This window comes from Eschrichtius robustus, chromosome 1, assembly GCF_028021215.1.
Source record: "Eschrichtius robustus isolate mEscRob2 chromosome 1, mEscRob2.pri, whole genome shotgun sequence".
In the NCBI taxonomy this organism is placed as follows: Eukaryota; Metazoa; Chordata; class Mammalia; order Artiodactyla; family Eschrichtiidae; genus Eschrichtius; species Eschrichtius robustus.
In genome coordinates this window covers 97,517,418-97,533,060 of record NC_090824.1, presented here as the reverse complement: position 1 = coordinate 97,533,060, position 15,643 = coordinate 97,517,418, and the positions used below count along the sequence as shown (strand labels likewise).

The 15,643-nt window shown below is 40.3% G+C and overlaps 1 protein-coding gene across 1 annotated transcript in view; it reads right to left on the bottom strand.

Annotated features, from left to right (window-relative positions):
• Nucleotides 1-15,643, bottom strand: part of SLC27A2 (solute carrier family 27 member 2) — a 55,183-nt gene that overhangs the window by 18,138 nt on the left and 21,402 nt on the right. The window contains exons 4-5 of the mRNA XM_068551400.1: nucleotides 13,712-13,836; nucleotides 938-1,132 (exon numbers count right to left, since the gene is read on the bottom strand). Of these exons, the coding sequence (XP_068407501.1) occupies nucleotides 938-1,132; nucleotides 13,712-13,836 (320 nt within the window). The remainder of the gene's footprint in view (nucleotides 1-937; nucleotides 1,133-13,711; nucleotides 13,837-15,643) is intronic.

Sequence of the window (15,643 nt, the reverse complement as noted above, 5' to 3'; positions counted from 1 at the left end):
GGCTAGTCTGTGATGGTAGTGGAATTTGATCTCTTGGGCCAGATCTCTTATGCACATGGACTATTGTCCTCTGTACTTTGCTGGTCAGTCCCTGGGGGCACAGGTTGCCTGGGAGCTCTGGTGTGGCTGTTTCATGCCCAGGCAGGATGAGCTGCCCAAGGCATAACCACAATAATGACTGCTCAAGCAAGGGAAAGTTCAGCATTCGCTGAATATTTCTGGAATTTTGCAGAATAGGTGGTCATCTGGAAGACTGAATGCTCGAGCACAATTAAAGGCAAAGAGATTGTCTGGAGATGAGGCAATAAAATGACTTCGAGGGAAAAGAGAATGCTGTGAGAGCTGGCTTACACATAAGAAATATCTTTCTGGTGTAGTTACTAGGTGAAAACAAATGTTTACAAGAATCCTACAACTCGGATGCACACTGGTTCTCTTGAAGGAGTGGTTCTTAACCCTGGCTGAACAGCTTTAAAAAAATACCGATGCCTGGGCACCCCCCCAGAACAATTGAATCCAAAGCTCAGGGGGTGGGGGCTCTGCACCTATATGTATAAAAAATTCCCCTGGTGGTGGTAACGTGCAGCGTGATGAAAGGGAAATACCACATTTCATGGTGTATAGTAAACATACAGAACTGGTAACCTTCAGGTGTTTTAACATATACAAGTATAAATGGCATTAGAAGACTTCACACAAGTTGCAGATGGCAAAGGCATAATGGGTTGTTTTTAATAGCAATTAATATTTTAAAATTAGAGGACCCTGTCATTTTTAGGTCATTGTCACAGAGCCTGAGCAAAACCTCTCTTGGTGATATGAATGGGCCATGGCTCTGAGACTGCATGGAATTCTGATGATAACATCATCATGACATAGCTGTTAAGAGATCTCCATGTACTGAAAGCTGGCTGCCCTCATTTTTCAATGTACTTACTCTCTGTAGGTAGTTTACTCTTCCAACAGCACCGACTTTTCTCGTGTAATTCATAAATCCGATATTGCCTTCAGTGGAAGCATAGAACTCATAAATGTGAATGTCCCCAAATCTCTTGATGAATTCTCTCCACACATCTCCTCGCAAGCCATTTCCCAATGCCATTCTCACTTTATGGTCACGATCGTTTGGTTTCTGTAGCAGGACGAAGAAGAGACCAAGCTGAAACATCTTTGGAGCCTGTACTTACATATTAATAATGGCCTTTATGTTTCTACATATTTATGTTGGTTATGAGCTGACCTCAGTGCATGCCTTTTCTGTCATCCACACATATTACACCTCCCCCCGCCAACACACACAGTATGGGCCGACAGTTGGAACTCTGATTTAATAGTTGAAAGGCTTGGATTTTCCCATTTTGACTTGTCACTTGATGGAACTCAGTGATGCCAACATTTAATCCATATCCAATCTGAAGCTTAAGTCATGTGTTGATTGTTTTCTTGATGAGGCTGGTGGATCTCAGTGAATTGCCAGAAAGGAAAGGCCCCGTGGGAGAGGTCTGTCAGAGACTGACACAATCTGAAGCAATAATCTTCACTTGACAATGATGAAGAAAATGGGAACACAGTCCAGGCAAAGAGAGAGAATCATTTTCTACAGTCATTCAAGACAATTCATGGGAGGGCCTGGAGGGACTGGGGAGATGACTCTTGATCATGCATTTGTCTAACAGATAGACCCAGTGGTCACAAGAGCAGGTAGAGCTGAACCAACACAATGAAACTGTTCTGATGGGATGGGAAGGGGAAGAGAGAGAGGAAGCTGGCTCCCAGTTGCCTGAGGTGGCCTGGGAGGAATATGCTTTGCTATAAATAAAAATCACAAGGTTCTTCATGACAGGGAGATCAGCTCGGTGCTTTGTGACCACCTAGAGGGGTGGGATAGGGAGGGTGGGAGGGAGGGAGATGCAAGAGGGAAGAGATATGGGAACATATGAATATGTATAACTGATTCACTTTGTTATAAAGCAGAAACTAACACACCATTGTAAAGCAATTATACTCCAATAAAGATGTTAAAAAAAAATCACAAAGGAAAGGCTGTTTTGGGTATAAGAACTGAAAGCAGAGCTTGTGTGAGCAAGAGAGGGGGGTGAGGACTGGTCTGCTTTCCATTAATGAGGCCCTACAAATATGTCCAAACCTTGGGTAATTTTAATGATATTTTATATTAATAAGTCACTTGATGTGATGTCAGGAGATCACAGCCTGGAGGGAGGGACAGGTAAATAAGTATAATTTTAACTTGCAAAATCTGTAACTTGATGACCTCTACTCTAACCGAAAACAGGGCGGAGTGGGGTAGAAGTGCTAGGTAACTAGGATTCTCCTCTCCTATCAAATGTGAATTTCTTTGACTGAACAGCAACTTGCTTAAAAGAGCAAATGTTCTAGGGAGTATTTTGTACCTTATTTCCTCCTCTGTGAAATCACTGTGAAGTGAGTTTGGAATAAGAGATCCTTTTTGAAAAAAAAAAAACGTTTGCAGAGAGAGGCTGGCAGTTCTCTGACAAGGGGAGGACCTTTGATACGGCAGTTAGAAACCAAACGAAACAAACCTTGAATTGGTTTCCATGTGAAAGGAGCCAAGGAGCCCGTGGCACAGCATGCATGCATTTAATTTTTAAGTAGCTCCTTGGTCAAAACTCAGGTGGTGAGGTTCTTTCAGGTGTCCTAACCAGAGAGGCGGACGATACCTTTCACTAGTTAAAACTGGGCCCCTTGTGCCGTTTATTGAGGAGGAAATGTGTAGAGAGAGAGAGACTAGGCGTGTTGTCCCAGTGTTTCTTAACCAGGGTGTTGAGGAGACTTACCTGAGAAGCCTTCTGAACCTGCACGAACTTATTTGCTCTGACTGAGTGGGAACCTATTCTCTTCATCAGCTCTATTGGTCCCTAAGTCACTGAATCAATTCCCTTTTATAATTATCAAGTACTTATAAGTCAGGAGACTATATATCTGGTTTGCCAGGGCCGATCCTGGTTTACACCTGTTGTTCTGATGTGCTTATTAACGACACTCTTTTCATTCTCAAATGTCCCTGGTTGGATAGTGGTTTATAGGGTCATCCTGTCTGTAAGGCACTACTCTCCTCAGCAAGGATTTTCAGCTTTCCAGAGGCTACCCTTGCCCCCCACACTGCTGTCTCTCACTGCCACTCTGAGAATAAACCATCACAAATATTTGTGGAATACTTACTTTTGCTTGAAAATAACCACCTGACCTGGGGTTGACTTGGTCCCAGGCCCGCGTGAGAAGCTCCAAAGTAGCATTCCAGTGTGTAGACCAGAGACCTTACTTCTTCTATATGCAGCCCACAATCACCCTCTTAGTTCATTGCCTTGTCTAATGGGTGGTGAACATCTATCTCTCCCATTAGAATGGAAGCTCCTTTGAGGCCAGATCTCTCTATATATCATCCACCGTGCCTGGGCCTGTGCTTTGCATATAGTGCAATTCCTGCGGTAAAAGAAGAAATAACCTCCACCAGGAAACCCTCAACTTCCTTGTTCAACAGTTAATGGCCGGGACATCAGCACCAGGGCAGGGTTTAGGGTGCAGGAGGCGGCAGTGCTCTGGAGATGTGGGAAGCGGGCCAGCCTCAGAGGTGCAGCTGTCACCCACGGGTGCCAGGTAGCTGGGCTCACGGTCACAGTGCCATCAGCTTAGTTTTCATCATAAACTGAGGGATCTTATTACACCAGCAGAAGGGATTAAGGCTGTAGGCTGGAAATGTTTGTGGACACAAACCGAGAGGCCCCTGGAGGCTTCAGAGATGTCTGGTTCTCATCTAAACTTTTGCTCACCAGGGCCTGAGAGTACTGGTGTTTCTCCAAAAGAAGAAACAGTATTTCCTCACCACCAAAGCCACTCCCCAAAGGTCAAGGGTCATCTTCTCATTTTTCTTTAACAAAGATCGAACATTCTATTCCACATTAGAGGTGAGGTGCAACATGCAAACACACCTGGGGGATTTTAATCCACCATGGATTGAATTACTGATGAAGGGTGAGAGGTCAGGGTGTCCAGAGAGGGTGCAGGGCACCAGGTAATCAGAGGAAGCAGCAGACTTTTATTGAGGGCTTTGCTATGTGCCAGGCAATTGCCCTGCATTATCTTAAGGTTCTAAGGAGCCCTACTGAAATGTGAGAGGTAATCAAGTATTTGCCTCATATTACAATTGAGGAAACGGAGCTTTGAGAAGTTTAAAATAATTTGCCCAAGATCACACAGGTAGAAACACAGTTGTCCCCAGATTCAAATTCAAATCTACATGACTTCGGAGAGCACTCTTTTCCTTAGTTAAAAAAAAAGCGACACACACACAGAGTTTAAGAACCAAATAGTACTGAAAGGATTTACATGAAGAAATGTTATTCCACTTATCTGTCCTCATCCTTTGCCTTCAGCCTACCACCCAGAGGCAGACACTTTTAACCCCTGTAGCTGTTTCTTCTCACCTGCATATTTCTAAATTAAATGCTTATACCACTATCTTATGATTAATCACTTTAGACATTACTTACTGATTTCCTATTGTGCTGGATGGGGATTAAGCTCTCTCCCAATTTTTCAATATCACAATTTTTGGTTAAATCAATATTCAGTGCTCACATTACTTTGCCCCTAATCCACTGCTGATGAGCTAAGTATAATATACTATGATCAAATTCTTGAACAAATGTTTGTTTTTCCTGGGATTAATTTCCTCCCTGCCCCTTTGCTTCATTTTCTTAGTTTCTGTTTGTAGTTCTTTCCTTACCCTCCAAAAGCATCTAAATACAATGTTCCTCCTTCTATCAGATGATATAATTTCCTTTTTTCCATTTTTCTTCCTTTTATCCTTTTGCTCCAATCTGAACGAGTTGTTTTCCAGGCCTGGGGACGCCCTTTGCCTCTCTTTCCTGGATCTTGTGTCTTCCTTTTTCTTTTTTTACTCTCCTGTTTGGGTGGAATACTTTCTCTAGAAACTTCCTAAAGGAGGGTATATAGGAGGTAAGATTTTTTTGAGACTTTGAATGTCTGAAAATATTCTTATTTTATACTTGATTGATAATTTGGTTGGATATGAAATTATAGATAGGTAATAATGTTTACTTAGAATTTTGAAGGCACTGCTCCCTGTAGCTTCCAGCTTGAGTGTTGCTGTTGGCAAGTCAACTGTTATTCTTATAGAATCTTCTCTCTTTCTCTTTTTTTTAAATAGGCAATCATTTTAAAATAATCAATTAAATAATTTTATTTTTGGCTGCGTTGGGTCTTCGTTGCTGCATGCGGGCTTTCTCTAGTTGTGGCAAGTGGGGGCTACTCTTTGTTGTGGTGCATGGGCTTCTCAGTGTGGTGGCTTCTCCTGTTGTAGAGCACGGGCTCTAGGCACGCAGGCTTCAGTAGTTGTGGCTCACGGGCTCTAGAGCGCAGGCTCAGTAGTTGTGGTGCACGGGCTTGGTTGCTCCACGGCATGTGGGATCTTCCGGGACCTGGGATCGAACCCATGTCCCCTGCACTGGCAGGTGGATTCTTAACCACTGTGCCACCAGGGGAGTCCCTCTCTCTCTTTTTTTGATAGTCTTAAATATCATCATAGTATATTTTAAGAATTAAAAAAAAAATTCCACTCATTTTATTAGGTACTCAATTAGCCCTTTCAATCTGTCCTTCAGTTTTGGGAAGTTTTCTTGTATTATTTCTTTAATAATTTCCTCCTCTCCATTTTCACTATCCTTTTCCCTATTTCCTATTAATCAGATATTGGATCTTTTGGATTGATCCTCTAATTTTTTTATTTTGTCTCTCCTCATGTCCATCACTTTGTCTTTCCTCCAATTTTCTTTAAGATTTCTCAACTTTATCTTCCAAACTTTCTATGGATTAAGTAATTTTTAAATTGTATTTTTATTTTTCAGGAGGTCTTACTCTGTTTTTTTCTTTTTGGTAGCATACTATTTTTGTTTAATGGATATAAAATCTTCTCTAATATTTCTGAGAATATTAATTATTGATTTCTGGAAGTCTTCTGCTCTTTGAATTGATGCTGCTTTTTCTTCTTTTTAGAAAATGATCTTTCCTGTTAGAGGCTTTCCTTTGGTATCTGTTCATATTTAGAAGTAAGGCAACAAAAAGATGTTTGAGTCTCTTTGTGTGGTGGGGAAGGGCTGTTGCCAGGTTGGCTGCACTGTCTGGTGATGGGGCAGTGAGCCAATGTCCAGTTTCTTTTCTGAGAAAGTTTAGTTCTTCCTAAGCATAACCCTCCTCTGCTCTCTTGCCTGCAAGCATAAACTGACTACTGGAGTTCTGGAAGCTGGGCAGGGGAAGGGAGCTGGGGTCTCCCTGGTCAGTAAGTAGACAGTTACTCAATCTCTGCTCTCAGTGCCTCACCTCTGCCCTCCTCTGCTCTTGAGATCCTTGAGTTCAAAGCTTCTCTAGCTCTTCTGCAGAGAATAAGCCTCCTGCCTCCTACAGAAGTGGGATATGGGAGCGGCAGGTATAGCTGTTTCATACACAGACTTTCAAAAATTCTCCTGTTTTCAAGCCTGGTACCTCATCCAAACTTCAGTTGTATTTGGTGCCTCCAATTTCTCAGGCTTTAGAAAGTCAATCAGCTTCCTTCTTGTTGGTAATTGCCTCTCAAGTTTCACCCCTCTCAGCCCTGCTATGGCAATGACCTTCATCTTTCAGCTCTCTGTACTATGTAGTTCCTGGTTGCAATGTCTCTTAGTTTCTAGGATGATAGAGCTTGTGTGTCTTTTTCTTGTCCTCCTCATTTTGGGGAAGACTTCCAAGAGGTGAAAGGGCAGAAGCTATTCACCACCTTAGAAAAATTCCTGAGTCCATGTCCTCAACAACTAATATGCTATACTTCTGCTTGACTCCCTGAGGAGAAAAGAAAGCACCCATTGACAGGAGTGAAAGGGTGAAACTCAACCTCTTCGTTTTACAGAAGAGACCTTTCTGTGTCTAGTGTATCTTCCCACTGCACCCAAAGGGATTGTCTTTAAAAACCACCTCCCACATCACTCTCAGGCCCTTTCGTGGTGCTTTATCACATTCACACTTGAGTCTCAGAACAGTAAAACTCTTGTTACCTGGCCCAGCCAATCAGTCTCGCCTCCTGCCATGCTGCTTGCACTTCCCAATATGGCAGGTGCTTTATTCCACTGCTCTGCCATGCTGTTCCAGCTAATCATTAGCCCTTCTTTCCCTGCATGGCTGGAAAACTTTTCTGCACCCTTCACAACTCACCTCTCTGGCAAACCTACCCTGATTCTGCTCTCTGTCCCTCTTTCCCCTGGTCTACCCCTGTCCTGGACAAACTGGCCACTCTCTACTCTGTGCTGCTACACACCCCTCCATTCTGTTTTCTTTCTTTTTTTTTTTTTTTTAAGATTTTTTTGATGTGGACCATTTTTAAAGTCTTTACTGAATTTGTTACAACATTGCTTCTGTTTTATGTTTTGGTTTTTTTGGCCACGAGGCATGTGGGATCTTAGTTCCCCAACCAGGGATCGAACCCGCATCCCCTGCATTGGAAGACGAAGTCTTAACCACTGGACCACCAGGGAAGCCCCCCTCCATTCTGTTTTCTATCTGAATGGAGGTGGTGCAGAGACAGACATTTTAGGCTGGGAAAGGACCACAGAGGTTACTTAATTTTGGAGGGAAGGTAGACAACACAAGGGAGGTGAGCTGAGTCTATTCAGCTGTTTCAGGGTTCTGGTCTACCTTATTTCCCCTTCCAAACACCAAAATTTAAGATTTTTTGTTCCAGTTTTGTGAAAAATGCCATTGGTAATTTGATAGGGATTGCATAGAATCTGTAGATTGCCTTGGATAGTAAAGTCATTTTGACAATATCGATTCTTCAAATCCAAGAACATGGTATATCCTTCCATCTGTTTGTGTCGTCTTCAATTTCTTTCATCAGTGTCTTACTATAGTTTTCAGAGTACAGGTCTTTTGTCTCCTTAGGTAGGTTTATTCCTAGGTATTTTATTCTTTTTGATGTGATGGTAAATAGGATTGTTTCTTGAATTTCTCTTTCTGATCTTTTGTTGTTAGTGTATAGAAATGCAACAGATTTCTGTGCATTAATTTTGTAACCAGCAACTTTACCAAATTCATTGATGAACTCTAGTAGTTTTTTTGGTAGCATCTTTAGGATTTTCTATGTATAGAATCATGTCATCTGCAAACAGTGACAGTTTAACTTCTTTTCCAATTTGGATTCCTTTTATTTCTTTTTCTTCTCTGATTGCTGGAGCTAGGACTTCCAACATTATGTTGAATAAAAGTGGTGAGAGTGGACATCCTTGTTTTGTACCTGATCTTAGAGGCAATGCTTTCAGTTTTTCACCGTTGAGTATGATGTTAGCTGTAGGTTTGTTGTATATGGCTTTTATTATGTTGAGGTAGGTTTCCTGTATGCCCACTTTCTGGAGAGTCTTTATCATAAATGGGTGCTCAATTTTGTCAAAAGATTTTTCTGCATCTATTCAGATGATCATATGGTTTTTATTCTTCAATTTGTTGATGTGATGTATCACACTGATTCATTTGTGGATAATGAAAAATCCTTGCATCCCTGGGATAAATTCCACTTGATCATGGTGTATGATCCTTTTAATGTATTGTTGGATTTGATTGCTAGTATTTTGTTGAGGATTTTTGTGTCTATGTTCATCAGTGACTTTGGCCTGTGATTTTCTTTTTTTGTGATATCTTTGTCTGGTTTTCATATCAGGGTGATGGTGGCCTCATAGAATGAGTTTGGGAGTTTTCCTTCCTCTGCAATTTTTTGGAACAGTTTCAGAAGGATAAGTGTTAGCTCTTCTCTAAATGTTTGATAGAATTTGGCTGTGAAGCCATCAGGTCCTGGACTTTTGTTTGTTGGGAGTTTTTAAATCAGTTTCAATTTCAGTACTTGTGATTGGTCTGTTTCATATTTTCTATTTCTTCCTGGGTCAGTCTTGGGAGATTGTACCTTTCTAAGAATTTGTCCATTTCTTCCAGGTTGTCTATTTTATTGGCATACAGTTGCTTGTAGTAATCTCTTATGATCCTTTGTATTTCTGTGGTGTCAGTTGTAACTTCTTTTTCATTTCCAATTTTATTGATTTGAATCCTCTCCCTTTTTTTCTTGATGAGTCTGGCTAAAGGTTTATCAATTTTGTTTATCTTTTCAAAGAACCAGCTTTTAGTTTCATTGATCTTTGCTATCGTTTTCTTTCTTTATCTCTATTTCTGTTATTTCTGCTCTGATCTTTATGATTTCTTTCCTTCTACTAACTTTAAGTTTCGTTTGTTCTTCTTTCTCTAGTTTCTTTAGGTGTAAAGTTAGGTTGTTTATTTGAGATGTTTCTTGTTTCCTGAGGTAAGATTGTATTGCTATAAACGTCCCTCTTAGAATTGCTTTTGCTGCATCCTGTAGGTTTTGAATCGTGTGCTTTCATTTTCATTTGTCTCTAGGTATTTTTTGATTTCTTCATTGATTTCTTCAGTGATCCATTGATTGTTTAGTAGCATATTGTTTAGCCTCCAAACACAATTAAGTGTTTGTGTTTTTTTACAGTTTTTTTTTCTTGTAGTTTATTTCTAATCTATAGCATTGTGGCTGGAAAAGATGCTTGATATGATTTCAATTTTCTTAAATTTACCAAGGCTCACTTGGTGGCCCAGCACATGGTCAGTCCTGGAGAACGATCCGTGTGCACTTGAGAAGAATGTGTATTCTGCTGCTTTGGGATGGAATACTCTATAAATTTCAGTTAAGTCCATCTGGTCCAATGTGTCATTTAAGGCCTGTGTTTTGTTATTGATTTTCTGTCTGGGTGATCTGTCCATTGATGAAAGTGGGGTGTTAAAGTTCCCCACTACTACTGTGTTACTGTCAATTTCTCCCTTTATGGCTGTTAGTATTTGCCTTATATATTGAGGTGCTCCTATGTTGGGTCCATATATATTTAGACTTGTTATAACTTCTTCTTGGATTGATCTCTTGATCATTATGTAGTGACCTTCTTTGTCTCTTATAACAGTCTTTATTTTAAAGTCTATTTTGTCTGATATGAGTACTGCTACTCCCTCTTTCTTGTGATTTCCATTTGCATGGAATACCTTCTTCCATCCCTTCACTTTCAGTCTGTATATGTCTCTAGGTCTGAAGTGGGTCTTTTGTAGACAGCAAATATACAGGTCTTGTTTTTGTATCAGTTCAGCCAGTCTGTGTCTTTTGGTTGGAGCATTTAATCCATTTACATTTAAGGTAATTATTGATATGTATGTTCCTATTGCCGTTTTCTTAATTGTTTTGGGTTTGTTTTTGTAGGTCTTTTTTCTTCCCTTCCTCTTTAGTTCTCTTCTCTTATGGTTTGATGACATTCTTTAGTGTTGTGTTTGTATCTATTGTAGTTTTTGGGTTTGCTGTTCCCATGAGGTTTTGATATAGCAGTCTATATATGTACAAGGTTGTTTTAAGTTGCTGGTCTCTTTCCCGCCTAGAGGAGTTCCGTTAGCATTTGTTGCAAAGCTCGTCTGGTGGTGCTGAATTCTTTAGCTTTGGTTTGTTTGTAAAGCTTTTGATTTCTCCATCAAGTGTGAATGACAGCCTGGCTGGGTAGACTGTTCTTGGTTGTAGGTTCTTCCTTTTCATCACTTTAAATATATCATGCCACTCCCTTCTGGTCTGCAGTGTTTCTGCTGAGAAATCAGCTGTTAACCTTATGGGAGTTCCCTTGTATGTTGTCATTATTTCCTTGTTGCTTTTAATATTTTTTCTTTGTCTTTAATTTTTGTCAATTTGATTACTATGTGTCTCGGCATGTTCCTCCTTGGGTTTATCCTGCCTGGGACTCTCTGTGCCTCCTGGACTTGGGTGACTGTTTCTTATCCCACGTTAGGGAAGTTTTCAGCAGTTATCTCTTCAAATATTTTCTCAGGTCCTTTCTCTATCTCTTCTCCTTCTGGGACCCCTATAATGCAAATGTTGGTGCATTTAATGTCCCTGAGGTCTCTTAGACTGTCTTCATTTCTTTTCTTTTTTTTTTTCTTTAGTCTGTTCCACAGCAGTGATTTCCACCATTCTGTCTTCCAGGTCACTTATCCGTTCTTCTGCCTCAGTTATTCTGCTATTGATTCCTTCTAGTGTAGTTTTCATTTCAGTTATTGTGTTGTTCATCTCTGTTTGTTTGTTCTTTAATTCTTCTAGGTCTTTGTTAATCATTTCTTGCATCTTCTCAATCTTTGCCTCCGTTCTTATTCCGAGGTCCTGGATCATCTTCACTATCATTATTCTGAATTCTTTTTCTGGCAGGTTGCCTATCTCCACTTAGTTGTTTTTCTGGGGTTTTATCTTGTTCATTCATCTGGGACATAATCCTCTGCCTTTTCATTTTGTCTAACTTTCTGTGATTGTGGTTTCCATTCTGCAGACTGCAGGGTTGTCTGTATCCACTTCTGAGAAGTCCTTTTGATAAAATCTTTCTTTAAGCTCCCTTTAAATTCATAGAACCTGGGTCTCCTTTTGTGATTTTTTTAAAATTTGTGGTAAAATACATACCACGTAAAATTTACTCTCAACTATTTTATCTGTACAGTTCAGTGGTATTAAATACATTCATAATGTTATGCAACCATCACAATCATCCATATCCATAACTCCTTTCATCTTGTAAAATTGAAACTCCATGCCCATTAACCTCCCTATTCCCCCTTTCCCTGCAGCTCCAAGCAGCCACTATTCTACTTTCTGTCTCTATGATTTTGAATACTCTAAGTACCTCGTATAAGTGGAATCATACACTGTTCGTCTTTTTGTGATTGGCTATTTCACTTAACATAATGTCCTCAAGATTCACCCAGTGCTATGGGAAAGGTCCTCACCCGGCTTACAGCTAATTATGACCCTCATAAATCTGTTGAATGTACCCCCGAATCAGAATAATATGTGTTAAGCCCAAACATTTGGGGGGAACACATTAATTCCCTCAAGTCAGTTATACATCTTTCAGGGGCAAGAATTTAGAGGATCATTCAGCAAAATTTGTTGATGCATAGGATGTGCCAGATACAGATCTCGGTGCTGGGGATCTGTCAATCAACAAAGCTCCTGGTGCATGGAGCTTTCATTTAACTGGAGGAGAAATATAACAGTCATATAAACATGCACTATGTCAGAAGTGACAGTGCCACGAAAAGCAGAACCCACGAGATGCATGGTAAGGGGTAGGGTGGTATGTTTGAGAATTTGTAGGAGGGGTCTCTTTTATGAGGTGACATGTGGGCAGAGACTGAATGAAGTGAGGAGAGAAAGAACTAAGGCAAGAGCATCTTATAATCCTTTATGTCACACTGCTTCTGTTACAGGCATACCTCGCTTTATTGTGCTTTGCAGATACTGCATTTTTTTTTTTTTTTTTTTTTTTTACAAATTGAAGGTTTTTGGCAAACTGGCATTGTCAGATGATCGTTAACATTTTTAGGAATAAAGTATTTTAAAATTAAGGTATGTACACTGCATTTTAAAGATAAAATGCTATTGCACACTTAACAAACTACGGTATAGTATAAACATAACTTTTATGTGCACTGGGAAACCAAAAAATTCCCAGTGTATATAAATTGAACATAACAGTTGCTTATAAACAGCAATTGATCAACTTAGTGATCCTTTGAGTTTGTTTTCTTATGATGAGTGAAAGGATTAAAGAAAGTAGAATCTTGTGAGTTTACTGCATTATATAGTCTAGTGATTCTCATCTGGGGTTGATTTTGCCTGCCAGGGGACATCTGGCAATGTCTGAAGACATTTTGATTATCGCGACCTGGGGGTATGGGGAGGGTACCACTGGCATGTCCTGGGTAAAGGCCAAAGATGCTACTATACATCCTATAGTACATGGGATAAGTCCATACAGCAAAAAATAAATTGGCCACAGATATTAGCAGTGCCACTGTTGAGAAACCTTGGTCTGGTCCCCAGGCAGGCTGCCCTCTCTGATGAGAGCTGAGGGATTGGGCAGAAGGAACTCTTTCAAACAACCCCTTCAAGATATCTGGATATCTGCAAATAGGACAGATCCAAAGCCCTTGGAGTTACTTACCTTTGGGGCATCTGTTCTAAGCTTGGTAACAGATTTTGTCAGATGGTTTCAAAGCCATATGGGGGTTTGTTCATTAATCAACATTAAGTAAAAGTTTCCTGCATGCCTGTGGTATAAGAGAGGGCAAGGAGATAAGATGTGGTCCCTGCCATCAAAGATTTTACAGCCTAGGGAGGATGGGAGGCATGAAGACAAACACCTGCAATCTGACAAGGGCCACAAAGGAGGAGAAAACAAATGAGGTAGGGGAAGGGAGCAATGACTTCTGTTGGGGTGACCCAACAAGTAAGTTTAATATATGAGGTATCATTTGAACTGGGCTTGGACCGTGAGTAGCGTTTAAACAGGTAGAGAAAGAAGCAGAGGATATGCTAGGTAGAGGATCAGATGTGAAAACAGGTACAAAGGTAGGGAATAATAATGTTATTACAGCAGCTACCATCTGGTAAATCCCCTGTGGTAGGTGTGGTGCCAGGCTCTTTATCATGAGAAGTAACTGTAGTGTAAACTGAAAACCGATATACAAGAAGCAGCTGAAACCTAGCATGACCCAAAGTGACTTGAATTCCCATCGTATGCGTTTCGAAAAGATAATGAAACATGGGGAGTGTTACCTGGGGAGAGTTGCATAAATACCGAAGCAGTTCACCGATATACTGAATGATAGTGACGTTATATTTTCTGCAGTCATCCCAAAACTGGCTGGCTGAAAATTTGGCCCGCAAAACAACGGTAGCACCTACAGAGAAGTCATAGAAAGTATTAATAAAGAAATGCTACCAAAAAAGTCCCTAATTATATTTGTCACTTTCGAAATTTATAAATTTAAAAAATTTATATATGAATTATATTCACAAACAAGTATTAGGTACCAATTATATTCAATGCAAAAAAAATGAATAAGACACAGTTTTGTCCTATAGGAGCTTCCAATCTAGTGGGGGAGAAGACACAAATTTTTCTAATAAGAGTCAGTGTGCAATAAACGAGGTTCAGTGAGGCCCTAAGGGTGCACGCGCGTGCGTGTGTGTGTGTGTGTGTGTGTGTCTGTGTGTAGATTAATTCTGCTTGGGGGTAAGGGCTGAGAAAGGCATAGGATTTGAATTAGGTCTTGAGAAGTGAATATCGAGAAAGATGAGAGCATTCCTGGCAGAGGAAAAAGCCTGAACATAAAGACAGGACAGTCCAGAAGGTTGGGGGATGGCCAAGACTCTGCTGACCTGTGACTAGAGTGGTGAAGGCTGGGTGGGTCAAGGGAGATGAACCTGGAGAAGCAGCTAGGGGTGCAATCCTGGAGAGTTTGTAAATGCCAGGTGGAGGAGCCTGACAGTTTTATAAGCGATGGAGAGCTAGGGTCTTGAGCAAGCAGGCGATATTCTTCTTTGATGGGTGATGTATACTGAATAATGGTTCCCAAAGACATCCACATCCTAATCCCTAGAACCTGTGACTATGCTACCTTACATGACAAAAGGGACTATGTAGATGTGATTGAATTAAGGATCTTGAAATGGGAAGATTATTTTGGATTGTCTGGGAGAGCCCAATGTAATCACAGGGGTGCTTATAAGGGGAAGTCAAGAAGATCAAGGGAAGAAGGAGAAAGGTTGACAGAAACAAAAGACTGGAGTGAAATGCTTGAAAATGAAAGAAGGGGCTACAAGCCAAAGAATGCAGGCAGCCTCCAGACACTGGGAAAGGCAAGAAAATGGATTCTTCCCTAGAGCTTCCAGAAGAAATGCAGCCTTGTTGACATCTTGATTTTAGGACTTCTGACTTTCAAAACAGTAAGAGAATAAACTTGTGTTGTTTTAAACCACTAGGTTTGTGGTAATTTGTTACAGTAGCAATAGGAAACTAATACAATGGGTAAAAACAATATATCTATCATATCCAATCTAACAATAGGTATGAAATGTAGTAAAGTGAAATAAAAAAAAGTCACAAATATTTTTCATGTTATTAGTTTATTTCTACTCCTAAATATGCAAAAGTCCAATATTTTAGGAGAAATTTTAAAAAATACTATATTTTCTTTTTTAGCATATATCAATTGTGCTTAAGCAAATGTGTCAGTGATTGATTTGTCCCTACGAGAGCTTCAGAGTCACCCTGTTCTTGAAGGGCCCAACAACATGATCAGACCCAGCAGGTATTCCTTGCTGATTTGGAGACTGGTACTGATGCTGGGCTAAGTGTTTTATAGCTGTTCAATAAGTTGATGAGGGAAAGGAACAGAGGCTTGGAGAATCATATGTGTATTTGTATATGCATATGCATATATGTTACTATATATAATAAATAATTATTTAAAATAAAATGTCACATGGGAGAAAAAATTAACGTTTTTAGCTTAGTTAGAAAGTTAGAGGTGGTTTCCTGGAAGAGGTGGATATTGGACTGAGACTTCATATACACAAAGGGCAGAAATCCTACTGGCAGGAGAAAGGATGACAATTCTAATTTAAATGGTAAAGTTTCAGAAGGAGAGAGAAGAGATGGAAAGCTAAGTATTCTGACCAGAGCTGAGGACCTGTGGGAGGAGG